This window comes from Delphinus delphis, chromosome 10 (genome assembly GCF_949987515.2).
Source record: "Delphinus delphis chromosome 10, mDelDel1.2, whole genome shotgun sequence".
In the NCBI taxonomy this organism is placed as follows: domain Eukaryota; kingdom Metazoa; phylum Chordata; class Mammalia; order Artiodactyla; family Delphinidae; genus Delphinus; species Delphinus delphis.
Genome location: NC_082692.2, coordinates 13,553,103 through 13,571,871, shown reverse-complemented (window position 1 = coordinate 13,571,871; position 18,769 = coordinate 13,553,103). Strand labels below are relative to the sequence as shown.

The 18,769-nt window shown below is 41.2% G+C and overlaps 2 protein-coding genes across 2 annotated transcripts in view; one reads left to right on the top strand and one right to left on the bottom strand.

Annotated features, from left to right (window-relative positions):
* Positions 1-5,280, top strand: part of NUP153 (nucleoporin 153) — a 74,136-nt gene extending 68,856 nt beyond the window's left edge. The window contains exons 20-22 of the mRNA XM_060023591.2: positions 620-892; positions 3,667-3,835; positions 4,256-5,280. Of these exons, the coding sequence (XP_059879574.1) occupies positions 620-892; positions 3,667-3,835; positions 4,256-4,337 (524 nt within the window). The 3' untranslated portion in view covers positions 4,338-5,280. The remainder of the gene's footprint in view (positions 1-619; positions 893-3,666; positions 3,836-4,255) is intronic.
* A 4,966-nt stretch (positions 5,281-10,246) lies between these two features.
* FAM8A1 (family with sequence similarity 8 member A1) lies at positions 10,247-17,383 on the bottom strand. The gene is made up of 5 exons (XM_060023592.2): positions 16,554-17,383; positions 15,355-15,475; positions 13,619-13,742; positions 12,971-13,110; positions 10,247-11,475 (listed from the first exon to the last, which is right to left on the bottom strand). Exons 1-5 carry the CDS (start codon positions 17,275-17,277, stop codon positions 11,331-11,333), a joined length of 1,254 nt encoding a protein of 417 aa, XP_059879575.1. The 5' UTR covers positions 17,278-17,383; the 3' UTR covers positions 10,247-11,330.
* Positions 17,384-18,769: the final 1,386 nt, after the last annotated feature.

Below are 18,769 nucleotides of genomic sequence, written 5' to 3'. Positions count from 1 at the left end.
ATAATACCACAAAAGAGCATGGCCGCTTTTAGGTCATCTCTACCCAGGGTGTGGTAGTTATTCAGTATGTGGAATGATGTGCATTTTGTGTATAGTTTAAGTAACTCTTGGAAGCAATATTTCTAATCTCATTAGGAGTATAATCTTTAGTTTTTTCAAGTGTTTCTTGTCTTTTTGGGGGTTTTTGTTTTGTTTTTCTTTGCAATGTTAATTTGTAAATAGCCAGACACTGAAGGTTATTTTAATAGACATTAGTCCTCATTATGCAACGGATACATAGTCACAACATTAGCTGATTTCTGCAGTGTGTCACACTTCTGATGGCAGATCAGTTGTCTTCTTAGATTTATCTCTTTAAAGACCTAAAAATTTGGGGCTGTTAAGACAGGAGTCTTGTTAATGAAGTTTTTGTTTATTTGGATTTTATATGGTTTTACTAAATAATGGTAGAGAGAATTGTATTCTTAATCAGTATTCAAAACTTGTCTTGATAAGATGTGTTCAGCAAGGTAAGAGTCTGGAAAGAAGCTTGAAATGTGCTTTTCAGTTTATAGAGATTTCTTGAGGCTTATCTCATTTTAACCATCATGGTAATTTCAGTATTTCTGTGGGCCTCTAGGATCCTCCTTTGTATTCGGCACTGGACCTTCAGCACCATCTGCCAGTCCAGCGTTTGGTGCTAACCAGACCCCAGCATTTGGACAAAGCCAAGGTGCCAGCCAGCCTAACCCCCCAGGCTTTGGGTCTCTGTCATCTTCAGCAGCATTATTTTCTGCTGGCTCTCAGCCTGCACCACCTACTTTTGGGACAGTGTCGAGCAGCAGCCAGCCTCCCGTGTTTGGACAGCAGCCTAGTCAGTCTGCATTTGGCTCAGGAACAGCTCCTAATTCCAGTAAGTATGTAGTAGTCATGTCCTTTGTTTCCGCATTTGGGTTCTGTATGTCTTAAATACAATGTTTTTCTTTGAACTTTGAAACCATGCATGTCTTTTTTTTTTTTTTTTGTCTCTTGTACTTGGCAGAACAGAGATGTGTATTACCTATAAACAGCATTCCCAACTTTCACACAGTCAAGCACTTCTTTTCGGCTGCATTGGGTTTTTGTTGCTGTGCGCGGGCTTTCTCTAGTTGCGGTGAGCAAGGGCCACTGTTCGTTGTGGTGCGTGGGCTTCTCATTGTGGTGGCTTCTTCTGTTGCAGAGCACGGGCTCTAGGTGCGTGGGCTTCAGTAGTTGTAGCACGTGAGCTCAGTAGTTGCGGGACGTGGACCTTAGAGCGCGTGGGCTTCAGTAGTTGTGACGCACAGGCTTAGCTGCTCCGCGGCATGTGGGATCTTCCCGGACCAGGGCTCGAACCCGTGTCCCCTGCATTGGCAGGTGGATTCTTAACCATTGCACCACCAGGGAAGTCCCCCTCAATTTACTTTTAAACACACCTCTTGAGATTTTACTTCTACGTGTATTACTTTTTAATTTCCGAGTGGTCCTCTTTGTTCTGTGGATGTCTCCTTTTTATATCCTTCTGCTTTTGTTTTAGAAGCGTTTTCTATTGATCTCTTGAAGATATTAATGATGCAGAGGTTTTTTTCCCCCTTCTTAAAGCTTTTGCTTAGTCAGTTTTCTCCAAATTGCTTTTCTTTATTATTGTTCTGGTCTTAGTGTTTCTTATGAAATACTTTCCTCACGTGTTTGGTGCTTCTTGCCTCTCTACTTTTAGTGTTTGGGGGTTTTGTTTTAATTGTAGTAAGCATGTTTAACGTGAGATCTATCTACTCTTTCAACAAATTAAGTGTGCAATGCAGTGTTGTTAACTCTGGGCACAGTATTGTGCAGCAGAGTTCTAGAATGTACGCGTCTTGCATGACTGACACTCTATACCTTTTGAATAGCAGCTCCTCATTTCTTCCCACTCCCAAGCCCTCCTCTGCAGCCACCATTCTTTCAGCTTCTGTGAATTTGGTTATTTTAGATTCCTCATAGAAGTGAAGTCATGTAGTACTTGTTCTTCTGTGATTGGCTTATTTCACTTATGTCCTCCAGATGCATGCATGTTTTCCCATATTGCAAGATGAACATTCCATTTTATGTATATATGTCGTTTCCTTTATCTGTGTATCTGTCTATGGATATTTAGGTTGTTTCTACATCTTGGTCATTGTGAATAATGCTGCAGTGAATGAGAGAGTCCAGCTATCTTTTTGAGAGCCTAGTTTCAAGTCTTTTGGGTAAATACCTAGAATGAGATTGCTGGATCATATGGTGGTTCTATCTTTAACTTTTTGAGGAACTTCCATACTGTTTTCCATAGTGGCTGCAGCGGTTTACATTTCTACCGACAGTTCACAAGGGCTCCCTTTTCTCCACGTCCTTGCCAACACTTGTTATTTCTTATGTTTTTGATAATAGCCGTTCTAAGAGGTGTGAGCTGATATCTCCTAGTGGTTTTGATTTGCATTCCCCCCGATGGTTAGTGAGGTTGAGCATCTTTTTATATTTACCCGTGTGTTGTCTCCGGAGAAATGTCTATTCAGGTTCTTTGCCCGTTTTTTAATTGGGTTATTTGAGGGGTTTTTTGGTTTGGTTTTGGTTTTTGTTTGTTGGTGGGGGGGAGGTTTGCTCTTGAGTTGTAGGAGTTCGTATGTATTTTGGATATCAGCCCTTTATCAGATACATGGTTTGTGAATATTTTCTTCCATTCTACTTATAACTTTATGAGTGCAGGACACCTAAATACCACTCAATAATTCATTGTATGTGGTTAGGGCTTACAGATCTTGAATATCATTGTAGGTTTATCTAATAACTGGCTTGTCCTCTTGGGAAGAACTGGATGCTAGTACAATATCTTTAGGTCTTTCCTTTCAGACTGCCAGATTTCCCAGAGAAGATTCTTCCAGTCTCCTTCCTGAAGGGTATATATACTCCTGATTGCCAGCGGTATGGGAGCTGAGTCAGGGCAGAAGGCTGCCGCTCTCAATATTCATTGTATCAAGCTATGCTGAATGCTTCTGTTTGCAGTATGGTATCTTTGCCTTTATGTGTGATATCCCCTGGTCCAGAGGCCTCTCCAGAGACTAAAGTTCTATTCTTCTGCTGGGTAGAGGAGATTTATTATCCTGTCTGGTGCTGGGGAGGGATTGATCTAGGTATCTGCTTCTTAAACAGATACTCTACCATTCTGCTGGGGTTTTTTTCAGTCACACCTTCATTCTCACTTCCGGAAGTACCTGGAACCTAAACCTTTTGGGTATGTTGAGTGTAAATGGAAAGACTTCTGTGCTTTCCCTTGCTGCTAGTTTAGTACTTGGCTCCAGTTAGCCTTCCAGCTTCAAAATTTTGTTGTGTTGTCTCCTCTCTCCATTTATTGTAAAATTCCCTTTACTGTTATTTTAACATAATTTTGAAGAAGATAGAGGTAAGTATGTTTGTTGATTCCACGGTCTTAGCGAAAAGTCCACCCTGCCCTTTTTTCCTTGGTCATGGGTGAGTTAGGACACTTGTTTGAGGGTGTCAGGTATATATTGTGTGAGTGGAGAAAATACTTAATTTTCTTTAAGTGACCATAAGAGCTTTAACCCTTTACAGGTTTTTGTATGTAAAGGTCAGAGTCATTAGTAGAAGAACCATCATTTTTACCTTAATAAAGTTTTTCTGCTTCATCTATTGCAGGTTCTGTTTTCCAGTTTGGCAGCAGCGCTACAAATTTCAACTTCACAAACAATAATCCATCAGGAGTGTTCACGTTCGGCGCAAATGCCAGCACACCTGCGGCCTCAGCCCAGCCCTCTGGCTCGGGGGGCTTTCAATTTAGCCAGTCTCCAGCGGCGTTTTCTGTGGGGTAAGAGAGCTTTTTGTTGAAATGGAGAATTTAACATAGTGAGGGTGTGTGTTTGTGTGTGTGTGTATAGAATCACCAAGGTGCAGTATGGCTGAGGTAAAATCTATGTTCTCCATCAGTTTACCGTATTACAATTTTGGAGGATCATGGCCTCAGAAAACTAGCAGGAGGGAGGGAGGGAGAGAGAGAGAGAGAGTGTGTGTGTGTGTGTGTGTGCGCGTGTGTCTGTCTGTCTGCTGTCTCGGGTATGAGGTGTAGCAGAAAGTAGCAGGGTGTGTGTGCATGTGCGTGTGTCTCTTGAGGGTATGAGGTGTAGCAGAAAGTAGTGTCCCCCACCCCATCACCAGTCACATTTAGTGTTATGATTGTGAACTTTCATCTGAGCATCATGTCACATTATAGAGTTTTTGTTTTTCACAGGTCAAATGGGAAAAACTCATTCTCTCCTGGAACTGCAGTTTCTGGTCGCAAGATAAAGACTGCTGTTAGACGCAGGAAATAAAGATCTTGATGGTGTTATACACACTGTTTTAACAACAGCTGGTGCCCTACTTTCAGATTCTGGATTGTACTACGTGCTGGGTTATCTGAGGTCAGATCTTTAATTTTGGAATTTTCCTCCTTTTTTCTTTACAGAAGCCCCAACCTTACCTCTCCCACCCCCTTTTAAAAAAATAATAGCTAGACTGGTGACTTATTCTTCAGCAAAAATGTTTTATGATCCAGCAAATTATTCACTGGTTTGGCATAGGCTGGCTGAACCCAGGAATCGAGCCCGCTCAAGAGAATGGCTTTGTATACAACCTCTGCACCACCGTGTGCGTTGATATGCGTTTTATGGAACGCATTGAAATTGTAATTATATCTGAGGAATTCTGTATAGATTAGAGGATGTTGAAATGAATGATTTCTATGCTGAGTTTGTGCTGGTGTATGTGTGAAGTGAGTGAGTTGGGTGTATTGTGCACTAAAATTTTCTGATAGAGGAAGCCTGATTAAAGAGTGGTCCATGCTAAGGAGTTGTTAGATCTAGTTCGTTCTCCATTTAATAATTATATGCTATTTCTATATTGGCATTCTTCTGACTATCACCTGTCTTGCCTTTTTCATTATTTTATTATGAAACTTGTGTAAATACAATTTTGTTTCTGTACTTTTTTGGCATAACATAAATCTGTGAACTTGAAATTTTAATTTTGTGTTAGAAAGTTTTTTTGTTGTTTAGTCTTGTCTCAGATTTTATTATGTAAATCCCATTATTCAAAGTTGCCTAAATCCATTTGGAAATCTTTAAAAAAAAAAATTGGGGATTCTTAAAGTGAGTTTATTGGCTTTTCTGATCCAGTTTTTGTTTGGACCAAAAACCAGTATTGTACAAAGTATTAAGCATATATTTTTATATTTACTGAAATGGACTGTGGTGACTTTGGATAATAAGGAAAAGTTTAATATTAAAGCCATGTTTATTACAGTATAATTAACATGTTAAACCATGGGATAAATGCCATCAATAAAAAGTTATGAAATACGTTTTGTTCTAGTGTTAAATCCTAGTGAAGGTATGAGTGTTAGTGGAAGGGAACCTTTTTATGAAGGTTAACAATGGTCAGTTAGAAGAAAAATTCTGAAGAATACATTGAAGTGATTTGGACAACTCCTAACTGAAGGGGAAGTGTCTGAAGATAACCCTGCTTTATGTCTGGTGCTAGGAATCGCACCTACTTTGCATATAAATGGACATACTTTTTAAAAGTTGAAAATAAACACACGCAGCCATTTCTGTTTGTATCTTCCTTGATAGGTGGCTAGACAATGTTTTATTGATAGAGTTCTTGGAGATGCATGCCCAAAATAGCCCACAAAAACTTCAGTGGTCCTTTTGTGGAATTTCTTTTGGATTATTTTATCGATTTTTTTAAACTAGATTTCTTTCCTGTGGTCCATAAAAGTGCTCTTGGGACAGCGTTTGATAATTGTATTCTTCAATCTGTACATATGATTATTCTGTGCCGCCTTTTATTTTGCTGAACTTGTGGTTAAATTCAGTACTTTAAAATGTTTAAGAGCTTTTCTGTGTTTCCAGTGACATGGTTTCTCTTACTGAAAATGTCTTAGGACATCATCAAATGCTGGTTTCGGAGTAGGAATTTTGTATTTATAATTCTCACCTTATTAAATAATATACATTTGACATGAACCTCTTTTGGGGGCAGATGATGGTGAATGCTAAAAGAAGTAAACTGGAAACCTGTGGGGTGTTGATGCTGAGAAGTTAATGCCTAACTAAACTGCATGTTCGTTCACTCTTAGTCATTCTTTAGGTCGATATGGATGGGAATATTAGGCTTTCTATTCTGGGAAAGATTTTTCATTAAAAATGTGCTGGAAATATTTTATTTAGTAATTTTTTTTTAAAAGCAAGTAACTGAAAACCAAACTTAGGGTGGCTTATCTTATAAATGAAATCTGGCCCCCAGAACTGAGATCTCTAGGGCTAGAGTATTTGGGACTTAGGTAGGACTTGTCTTTTCATGTCAACTGCTTTAACTCTCCGGCTGCACATGGCAGCTATAGAAAACATTCGTGGTAGCAGCTCCAGCCTCAAATCAGTCCCTGCTTAAGCCCAGCAGAGGTGTCTCTTCGTCGGACTGGTACAGGCTGTAGACCCACTCCCTGTGGCTGTAATAGCTGCCTTGGGTTCCGTGCTCCATACACAAATGAAAGTCAGGCGCTGTTTGTGGAAGAAGGGGAAACGTTATGGAAAGAAAACAATAAAAGCCCACTTCTCGTGCTGGATCAATGAGGAATTGTTTTTAACTGAAAATAATCTCTGAAGGTAAGAAAGGCATACGCAGAAAGATGGAATCATCAGGTATGTTTATATAATTTGATTTACAAGAGGGTCCGTTGTTCTCACTGAATGTACATCAACATGCTTGGTGAGGTGGGCCAAATGTATATCCTGGGACCTGCTCACCAGAGACTCATGCATCACTGGGTCCAGGTAGGGCCCCAAATTACATGAGCACCTGGAAGACTTCTGATGCATGAGGTCCAGGCATGCCACTCTCAAGTGGTAGGTTGGTTTTTTAGTAATTTACAGTTTGGGGCACTGAGAAGTACAATTCAGACAACTGAAATAAGTCTTTAGCTATTTGTAAGAAATTTCTCTTGGAATTATTCACAGAATTAGGATTTTATTACTTGAAATAAGTGTTGGACCAGTTTTAGGAATTTGTAACCAGGCCATAAACTTCCTGGTTTAGCCTGGGGAAAAACTTATGTTTTAATTGTATCACTATGTCATGTGCTGGGCCTGTTTGGAAACTGGTGAATTTGGTACAGTAAAATTGATAAAAATGGGTGTGTTGGGTCTAGCTACACACACCAGCTATATGTACCATGTCAGAGCTTTCATTTCCTTGTAATATGGGGCAATTTTTTTTTCTTTTTTTTTTGCAGTACGCGGGCCTCTCACTGTTGTGGCCTCTCCCGTCGCGGAGCACAGGCTCTGGACGCGCAGTCTCAGCGGCTATGGCTCACGGGCCCAGCCGCTTCGCGGCATGTGGGATCTTCCCGGACCGGGGCATGAACCCGTGTCCCCTGCATCGGCAGGCGGACTCTCAACCACTGTGCCACCAGGGAAGCCCTGGGGCAATTTTTATAAGCTTACCTCAGACATCCACTGTGGTTTCCAGAATGTGTAGTAGTTCATGGCTGAGGTCCTGACAGCACATTGTCTACAGGACTCAGACCACGCCACAGTTTAACTACATTTAAGTTTATCCTTTATTATCTTTGTGTTTCTCGAGGAACCTGTTGTGTGTCCTGTCCTAGTTTTGTTTGTAAAGGTCTGAATAGGGAACGCTTTCAAGACCAGACTAGGATTAAATTGCCCAGCTCAGTCTTCTCCTAGCTACGAGACTCTGACTGCTGGTTCCTCATTTGTAATGTGGGTCCTTAGTATCTTGCACTGCGGTTGGAATGGTTAACAACTGTAAGGAACGGACAGGATTAGTTTAACATTAAAAGCTTAGTCATCTACAGCTAACTTCTGAGTGACTTGCTAAAAGAATATATCTCAAAGTGGATGATTTTTTTTTTGATAGACCTCTATTTCTGAAAGCATTCATCTCCTGAAGGCAGAGAATGCTAGAGCAGCTGTATTTGGAAGCAGGAGATTCTGGAGCAAACCTCAAAGAAGCAGGCAAAACACAAAAGCATTGGTGACCAGGTATTTATTGAGACAATACAAATTGGTGGCAAATTATTAAAAACAGAATGTTGAATTTTCATTTATAGGCAGGCCATCAGATACTGTTTGTGGATCAAGCCATACTATAATGAACTGCAAAGAAATACGCACACAGCTTGAGATGAGGAACTTTACCCAGGCAAGCACGTATTGCAAAGATTTTGGCCTTTGGTATGGGCTGGAGGGTGGGAAATGGCAAGTAACTGAAGTATTTGCCAGATTTTAGGAATACTGCTATTATTTAGGAATATTCTTTAAAAGGAACAGCAGCCTGTTTTCATAGGGGTAAGTGTAGAATAAAAAAAGTTAATACATTCTCATCAAAAAGCCCTTTATTCCCAAGTAGTTTAATTTTCAACTCCTGTCTTCCTTTTGCTGGAAGTATTTATGCCTAAGTGAAACGCCCAAACAAGTCACTTAAGGGAAAAAAATCCTTCTTTTAGTTAGAATAATTTTTACCGTCATTTGAAACATTAAAGACTTTTATAAATTTAGACAAAGCCCTCAAATATAATGTTTTTTCAATCCTAAATATTTGGGAGAAACTAGGTGACTGTTTAGGGAGAAAGAAGTAACTTCTGAAGCAGTGCCACGCGAGTACCACACAGGTGCTGGCTTTCTCTCTAGCCACAGACTCCCTAAAAGCACAGCTTGCTTGCCGCTGCTCCCTCACCTAGCTCAGCCCAGCGTGCATTAGTATGTCAGACTTTTCTCAAGGTGCAGGAGCCACTCAGGCTGCACATTTCATAACAGGTAGAGTTTCTAGATGCCTAAATTAACCACATGACCTGTGGTTTTTACATATGGTATGTTCACTGAAATACTACTCTCAGCATAACTCCTAATTTTTGTTCCCTTATTATCTTGTAAAAGTGATGAATAATGTTAATACTATGAAGACAACTTTCTTTTTGCCTTTTTAGGCTGTAGAGCTTCAGTATGAGAATTCTGTCTTGACACAGAAAATTCAGCATTTCTGTAAATGAAATATAATAAAGTATACTGAAAATAGGGAGGCCCCAGCCCCAAGAGAAAAACATGTGGCTCCCCCTTCTGCCCCATTTTGTCATTTTTCCCCCCAACTTGGGAATCAAAAATCTCCCTAAGTGCTGAATTCATAAACAGACTTGGATTTTGTTGTAAAGGCAGACAAAGTAACACTTTTTACTTGATAGGGCTACATAGTGTAACTTGAATCCTGAGAAATGCATCTACATAGATATTAAAGTATAAAACAAACTGGACTACATATTTCCTTTTGTTTTACTGTATAAAAATAGCCTAAGTGGTGAACCATCGAGGAAATTATACATTAAAGGTGTATTCCAGAGCTACATGTCGGAAGGGTACGTTTCAACTCCAGTTCCCAGTCAGGGGCAAAGGGGGTTATACTCTGATGCTAATGTATACACTACTAATCGGTAAGTTTATGTAACATTTCCTAATAATTTCTCCTCTAATTTAAGAAGTTAGTGGATGGTTAGGGTTTGTTTACTGTGAAGGACCATAACACTTTCTCTTCCCAGAAACAGGTGAATGAATGATCTGTTTAGTATTTTGACACATTTAACCAATAGGCTTTCTGTGATGGATTTACTATAAAGTTATTTTGAAAAACATTGTTTATGAAAACCATGGTTCATGGTTTATGAAATTTTACAATAAGAAAAGGCATTAAGGACACTGTTAAGGTTTCTATAAGCAAATTGAAAATATTCACGTTTTAAATGTCCAAAAAAAACCCACTTTAAAAACGGATATAGTAATAGCAAATGTATTTGCTGTTAAGACCAAAATAAAGCCTAGACTGATCCTGTAAGCACCCTAGTTATGAACTGTTCAACACAGTTTAGTGTTTTGGGGGAAAATAACAGATTCAGAAAATGCCTAAGAAACAAAACTTTTAGTTCAGATTATACCTCAGCACAGCTAACTGGGCCATCTAACAAAAAGCACATACATACACTTAAAACTCTACAACTATGCAATCGAAGAATAAATTAAAATGGCAATACACAAAGTGTTACTTAACATTTCCCTCAAAAACATCATCCCTGGCAGGCCCCAAATGAGCTGTTGGCCCACAGAACCAAAGAACTTGGAATAACATCTGGAAATGCTACTCTTCCTTGTTACAGAGAACAGTCCCTAACGGGAAAATTGGTAAGTATTTCACAGGCTACTAGTATTTAATCATGAAATGCTAAGATTATTTAATTCCTTGAACAATATAATAAAAGGAAACTAGTATGTGGATATCCTGTATATAAAGAGAAGTTATATTCAGAACACTGAAAAAGCACTAATACTTTCTTCATGCTGCGCACATACTGGGAATATTGTTTTACAGTAAATATGCAACAGTTTGATAGGACTGCTTTTCCCCACATATTTATGGTTTGATTTAGGGCACTGAAAACACTTGCACATGAGTTTCAATTTAAATTTACAGTGAAAACTTACCCCTCCCCCCAACCCCATTAAAAGCAATCACTAACTTACCTTTTTCTTTAAAAAAACAAAAAAAAAATCAAGGATAAGATAGCAATATGACTTAATACTTTTTCATCATCATGCAAAATCTGCCCCCAAATACATGTTTAGGCATTAAGAATAGTTATAAAGTTACATCATTCCTGCAGTAAACTGCAGTACAGATTTTAAAATTTCAAGTCAGGGAACTGCTAGGCCGGCCTCACTTTCCCCTCTCTCTTGCAGCTAACTCACCAGCTCCTGGGATGGGCGCTAAGTGGCTTATAAAATGTGTGTCCCCACTCCCTCCCCGCAAAAAGCAAAGACAAAAGTTTCCTTAAGAAGTGTTAACTAAAAGATGAGTGTGTTCACAAAACACAACTGGACATTTTCCATCATTTTGGGATAAACCAAAATAAGCTTTTAAAGTTTCATTTGGAGATTTCAAAGCTGAAAATGCTTTCAGCAAGTTCTAATACCTTAGATCTTAAGTATATACTGTCCCTTGTTGATTATGACACTACTTGCCTTCGGTTCAATCTAAAAATTTTAACACTTGAACTTAACAGGTTTTTCTTCTGGAAAAGTTCTTTCTTTGACATTCAAGTAAAATCAATACTTTCAGCATAGTCACCTGCATCACACTGGAGCGACTGCTTTAATTTCTAAATCATCAGTTAATGTAACCCAGGGATACTGATGGCCTTGATACATAGTTTAGTCTTGTCATTATTCCAGAGAGTATGGAATTCAGGGCTTTTTGGGGCATCATCTGACCCCATTTCTTTTTACCACAATGGTTCCTGCTACAATGTCATAGGCTGTTCGATTATGCTGAAAAAACAGCAGTGTGATGAAAGCAGGGAAAAAAGAAGCAATAGAAAAATTCTTGATCAAAGCTCGTATAGTGGACCTAAAAAATTAAAGCAAAAAAAAAACCAAAAAACAGATAAGTCGTATACCAACTACATATAGATTAATAGTATTCTATCAAGTTCAAGATGTATTTAAAACATATTCAGAGTATAATTAACAGAGTTTTAACCTTTGATAACTGAATTACTTTCAAGCAGCAAAGTATGATCAAACCACCAGGACTAGTTCTAAAGACTTTGTAACATAAAAGTTAGTTCGACTTTAGAACTTACACATGAAAAGCAATAATATGTCTTAGAATGTGAACTAAAAGTTTACCGTATTTTCTAGTATTTTGACAGAAGACTAGAATATTCCCTTTACTACCCTTTCTATAGTCACTCAGTACCTCTATACTTTGTGTGTTTTCACCATCTTCTAAACTGAGTACACTTACGCAGTCCCATTTTCTACCTTCTGTGAAGAGCACCAGCATTTCAAATTACTGTATTTGTTTATCAGATCTTTCTCTGTGGGCTTCTGTGATTAAGGAAAGCTTTCAACAGTAGCTCAGAATGGAGAATTGTCCCACTAACATTAGATTTCTGCCTTTCGGTGCACTGAATGGTTATAGGATAACACAGCAGCTGAATGTGGGCTCTGAATCCAGACTGCTTAGTTTCAGATTCATTTTCTACCAACTATACTAGTTGTGTTACACATCTGTAATAAAAGGGTAATAGTACCTATAGTACCTAACTTAAATTAGTTAATACATATGCAATGTTTTTAAAACAGTGCCTGGTTTATGAGGTGCTCAATAAATATTAGCCATTATTGACTCATTAAACGTAACAGCCAGGATTATTAGAATCACAAAATGTAAGGAAATTTTGAAGATGTGAGCAAATTCAAGGCTTTTTCTAGAGTCTCTTGTTTAAACAACCCAACTCTGAATCATTCTGGCAGCAATTCCAGCCAGTATCCTGTTTTGCTCAACTGATTACCACCTACTCACCTCCACAACTTCCATTATCACTATCTGTACCTTCCCCCAGAGCCAGATGCCAACAGCTAGCCATGAGTACTGGAAGTATTACAAGCTCTATCACTTAGGAGCAGGATGCACGCATGTATAGCTGTCAAAATTCTTATTGCCTATTCAAGATGGGATAATGACAGGTATTACCAAATGGAAGCTTCAAGGCACAGCAGTAACTAAACTCCAATATCCACAGATCTAGAGAATAATAAAGCTAGGCCTGGAGCACTGATATAGAGAGTAGCCATGCCCAAATCCTCCTCATTATTGTGACCTACAGTTCATAAAATGCTTACCTTTGAAGATATATGCTGAAGAGAAGTCTATAATCACTGAAAACATTCAAACTTTGTTTTAAACTTAATAAATGTAAGCCTATTATATGCCATGAAGAACCAACATCCTAAAAATACTTTTATCAAATGGTATAACTTATGAAAATAATTTTTAAGTACAGTAATCAATACAATTCATAAGTACATAATATATTAAGCTAAAAGAAAGAACTTACGTTGTAATGCTAACATTTGAGGAAGGAATCACTAAAACCCGACTTGGCGCAATAAGCACCGACGTATCGCATGTCACAACTCGAAGCCCTAGCAGGAACTTCCCTGGGGTGGCTCCACCTGCTCCCCAAATGCAAATTATCTAAGGAAAGAAGGATAATTTTATAATAATTTACTGGCTCAACTATACCAATTTTAAAGGTAAATTTTCCTGCCGTATGATTCATGTAAATTTTTCACGTTGGAAGAATTTCATAGAATACTTAAGGGTTAACCTTTCAATGCATTTCTGCAGGTCTCTAACATCTTCAATACCACAAGATATCTACTGTAATATTTCTCTATGACCCATTATATTTTTTAGCAAGTTGCTTCTATGGAAAGATGCATTTCAAGTTCCACAACCAACTTAAAATATAGTTTTGGACAAGACTGAAATGTATTACAAAGAAATGTATTACAAATGAAAAATGTCTCCATTCTGAAAGTTTTAACTTGGAAAGTATTATGTTAAAGGAAATTTAGAAAAAAATAAAGACATTTGACAAATACATGATTAAAAATAAAAATCTCCACTACTTTTTTGTCTTGGGCTGATAATCTAAAATTAGATGGTTAAATATTAATATTTACTGAAGTCAGTAGCTTACCTCATAGAAACAAACTAATAATCTGTATATAAGCGCCACAACCATCATTTTCTGCAAGTCTTCCATTGATGTGTCTTCATCTATTTCTTCTATTATATAATGCATAGCAAACTTAGAGATATCCCTACAAAAAAATAGTTTTCGGTTACAAAGAATTAGTTACCAGAGCAGTTGCATTGATTTCTTTTTCATTAGTGTAAATCAAAAACTTTAATTGAAATTATAAACTAATCTTTAGGTTTCCAACTGTCTAGCTTCACAAAACATTCATTAGCTATTCAACAAATAAGCAGCACTACCCTGAGCAGGCGCTGTACTAGCCCCGGGGATAAAATGGCAAGTGAATTCAACATGGTCTCTGCTTTCACAGAGTTGCTAACCCAGCAGGTAGAGCAGAATAAATAATAATGAAGTGGGGAAAGGGCTATAATAGAGAACCATTGGGTACTTGGAGACACGTACCAGGCACACTTAACTTAGTGGAGGCTTCCCAAAAATGACATTTAAGGTGAGATCTGAAGGATGAAGAGAAGTTGGCCAGACTAAGAAGGGAGAAATTTCAGACAGAGGGACTAACAAGAGAGAAAGCCTTTAAGCAAGAGTATGATGGAAGCTGTAGGCAGTTCAGTGTGGCTCAAATAACTGTGAGAGGTGAGTGATTAAGAAATAAGGGTATTTGTTAAAATATATGAGGACATTAGTAAGACTTACCCTGACGGCAATGAGAAACTACTGAAGGATTTTAAGGCAGGAGAGTGGCAGAATCAGAATTTATGATCTTTTTGGTTTTCTATCAGAGACTGAATTGAGATAAAACAGGAGACAGTAAACTGAGATGCCAGTTAGAAGACTTGTGTTATAATCCAAGCAAGTGATGGCAGTGACTGGACTAGGGAGAAGCAATAATGAAAAATGAAATTCTGACAGTGAAAAGGAAATGGTATGGGTTGAAGGTTATTCAAGAGACTGAACAGAGTTAGCTGGTACTTGATTGGATGTGTAGGGCATAAGGGAGGGAGAGACAGGGAAAAATCATAGTAACATTCAGGCTCCTGGCAGGGGCCCTGAAATTTAATTACCAGGGTCTGAACTTGACTGTTGCTTACTGCCTTTGTAAATTCTGGGCTTAACTTTTTGTAAGCCCAAATTTCAATCTCTATAAAATGGAGATATTAACCTCTACTCTACAGTGGTGGCAAGGTTAAGAATCCATACAAAGGCTAGCACATGGGAAGTGCTCAGCAAGTGATAACCGCTATAATCTGAAAGGAAGATTATGCAAATAAATAGCTCACTTTGCAGTTCACTTGGAACTTGCCTGACAGTATACGCAGCCCCATTTGGAAATGCCATCTAGCTGATTATTAATAGTTCATCTACCAAAACCTCTTTATGCCTTTGTGTTTAGATACTCCACTCTGAAAATGATTGTAAGAGAAAAATTTGCAACTGGCCTAAGAAAATAGTGAATAAAATCAAACCAGGGTTGGAGGTTCCTTTCACCTACTTTTGATAGGTGAAATTCCCCACATCTTGCAGAATTAAGTATTTTTCTCTCTTTTGTAGTTATTTCTTAAAACCAACAAGAAAGCAAATCCAACAAAGCTCCTATAAAGAAATCACTGACACTGGCACACAGATTATCCATAAAGTCACTTGCAGGCATGAAAAAAAAATTAAAGCAAGATCTCTAGACAGTAGACATTAAAACCCTTCTGCAAATGGCCTTAACTTACTTTATTCCACTGAGGTGCATAATGCTTAAGACAATGGTTGCTTTTATAAAGAAGAGAATAAAGAAATCCACCATCTCTGCCATGAATCTGTGGGCCAAGGATGGAATAACATACTCTCTACCTGTAAATTAAAAAAAAAAAAAAAAGTTAGGAAAACTAATCGTTACACATAGACCTTGGAACCCAAGCTAGGTAATGAATGTAAAGTCACGATACAACTTGCTGATAAAAAAAATTTTATAACTGCAACAATTATTGGTATTGACTTCAATAGGGCATGTTATTAAAACAGCAACGCTACTTCACTATTTACTGAGCAGTTTAAAGCTTGTTTTCACCCCCTTAATGTTTAGAAATGCTTTCACAGATAAATTTCAAGTACTCAATACATTTCACTAGGGATTCAAATGAGGAGACTCCAGGTGATTACAAGCCTATGACACAAAATTAAACTTTTTAAGCAAAATATCAAGTGTAGACGGTACAAAGTAAATCCCTGAGCCCCTCATCTTACCCCTTATTTAGTTTGTCTATGTCTTTCTAACAAATCCAGGGATTATCAAGCTGCCATCCTAAATTCTGAATCAAATTCAGGCAACTAGGTCTTGTCCCATATTATCTGTGGCTGGATAAAGTAAACAAAAAGTCTAAATAATACACTAAAAAGTGTAAGTGATTCAGAATATTCTAATTCCCATACAGAAGTAAACAGACAACACACAAGATGAAGTCAAGGCCCAAAGGTTCATAATTCCATTTGCATTCCTGAAAATCTCCTTTAATATCCGTCAGTTCCACTGTCCCTAATTCATAAAAGTTATCATATTAACTATAGATAATATAGTTAATACATCCATGTCTGGATGCTTTCCAGCATCATCAGTCAAAACTTCCCCTACCCCCAAGCCGGGTTTGCCGTCTGAGAGTGAATTAAGCTTCGGATCTCACTCCACACCGTGGAGACGAAGGCTAAGAGGACGCTTTGAGGAGCAAAGACTTCTTTGCACGTGGAAACCACCAGACCGGGGGGCCAGGGAACCGATTCGGAGCGCTAGGTCTAAGGGGAGGCGCACGCAGGGCCGCGCTGTACACCCTGCGAGCTGACGGACGCGCAGAAGCCGCGGCGAGCGCGGCAGCGGTGACAGCGGAGAGGGGCCCGCCGGCCCCGCCCCCAGGTCGCTCCCCGAAGAGCCTCTCACCTGCCTGCCGCCCGGTCTCGCTCGGGGCTCGCGAGGCAGCGGCGGGTCCTACCCTCGTCGCGGGGGCTGCCCGGGCCGGCGGCTGCACGTGAGGCGCGCGGGCTCCCGGGCCGGCGACCGGAGCCGAGGCGGTGAGGCCGGCGGAGGCCGGCGGCTCGGGCCCGGCGGCCGCGGCGCTCAGGAAGTAGAAGGGGTTGTAATAGCCCAGCTGCAGGGGCGGCGGCCCGGAGGCCGGGGCAGCGGCAGCGCCCGCGAGGTAGCTGGGCGCGGGCGGCTGGGGGCTGCAGTAGGCGGGGAAGGCGGCCAGGCCGCTGTGCCAGGTGAGGTAGCCGCAGTAGGACTGCCACAGCCACTCGTGCACCTGCCGGGAGTACTCTCGGGCGCTCAGCCGCGCCGGCTTCTCCCGCGGCGCCGCCGCCGCCTCGGGCGCCTCGCAGCCTGCCGGTGCCTGCGAGCCCGAGCCGGGGCCGGAGCCAGAGCCGGAGCCCGCCTCCCTGCCATTCTCGGGCTCGCGCGGCAGCTCCGACTCCTCAGTGGCGGCCGCGGGGGGACCGAGGCCCGGGGCTGGGGGCCGGCCCGGAGCCTGGAGTTCGGCCTGCGGCCCGTCCCGGGGCCGTGGGGCGGCGGCGGGAAGGCCTCTTCGGGAAGGAACGGGCTCGTGGTCCCCTCCGCCGTCGTCCTGCCCGGGAGGGCGGCCTCGGGCTTTCTCCGGCCCCTCCGCCATCGTCGCCTCAGCAGCACGCTCGGCGGTCCTGTCACTGCGCCGTCTCACTCCCCCACTGGCCCCTCCCCAACGGCCCGGTAACCACCGCCGCAGCCGCAGGCGTCAACAATTCGCCACCGGAAGCGGAAACCCACCCCCTCGTCGGCGTCGCCGGCGCGGGGCGGAGCCAGGAGGCGGGGCGTGAGAGTGGGCCATGGTGCTCAGAGCCTTGGGAGGCAGGAGGACTCCTCACCGGCTGGGCGTGGGCTTATCCCTTGAGGGACCCAGACTATCACCGGTCCCCCAGACACACACCTCTTGTGGTTTTAATGAAGTTGGAGGCCCGAGGCTTCTCCAGATAATCTCACAGGATGTGGACTCAGGCTGCTCCGGGAGAAAGAGCTGATGGAAGAAGATTTCAGAGAGAGGTCCCAGGGCTCGGCGCCGCCTTTTCTGTTTGGGACCGCGACAGTTTTGGTCTCTAGGCACAGGGCTTGTTACTTGTTTCCGCCTGCGTTCATTCCACTTAACTGGTCCTCGCCCATCTGTACTCAAGGTGATATGAGGCATATCCCCTTAGAGGATAAGAAATTAATAACCAAACCATACTGGGATCTATCAAGATAGTATGGCTCAGCGGCAGAGATCTTGATTGTAAGAGAAAAGAGGAGTTATGTTGATTTTAGAGCTAGACTCTGTCCTTATCCTGGAGCTGACCTGTGTCCATAATATCTTACTCGCCACTGCTGCAGACACAAGCCTACTTCAGCAAAATTGTGCCTTTCCTCAGACCCGTTATCTCAACCTTTGGTGCCTGCCTTTTATTTTCTGTTAAGGCAAGGCCCCCGTTCATATCCCAGGGCTTTGGAGCCTCCTCTGAGTACAGAAGCCCAGGCACGATTTCCCCTTCCTCTGAATTATATATGGCGCCTTACATATGTATAGTTTAATACACCTTCCTATGTCCTTAAGTTGGTTAAGTGATAGGAATATATCTTCGTATCCCCAGTCCCATACAGGAGATCTACAGGGGCCAGGTATCGTGGGTTATACTTGTTAACAATGATTCCCGTAATCACTCTTGACTTTGCTCTGGGAGATGAAAGTAAAAGGTTTAACTTTTGCCCTGAAGGAGCTAATGATTTGGTTAAAGGGAAAGACTTTCATGAAACACTCGAAGACCTATTTAAGACAATACCAATATAATATGAGTCCAAAATAAGGGAAAGATAATGGTGGCCTATTGCTAGAAAGGTTACCCTTACAGATGTGATTTTAAAAATCAACTCCGGGACTTCCCTGGTGGCGCAGCAGTTAAGAATTTGCCTGTCAATGCAGGGGACATGGGTTGGATCCCTGGTCCGGGAAGATCCCATATGCCGTGGAGCAATGAAGCCCACGAGCTGCAACTACTGAGCCCACGCACTGCAATTACTGAACCCGGCACTTCTAGAGGCCGTGCTCCACAAGAGAAGCCACCGCAATGAGAAGCCCACGCACCGCAGTGAAGAGT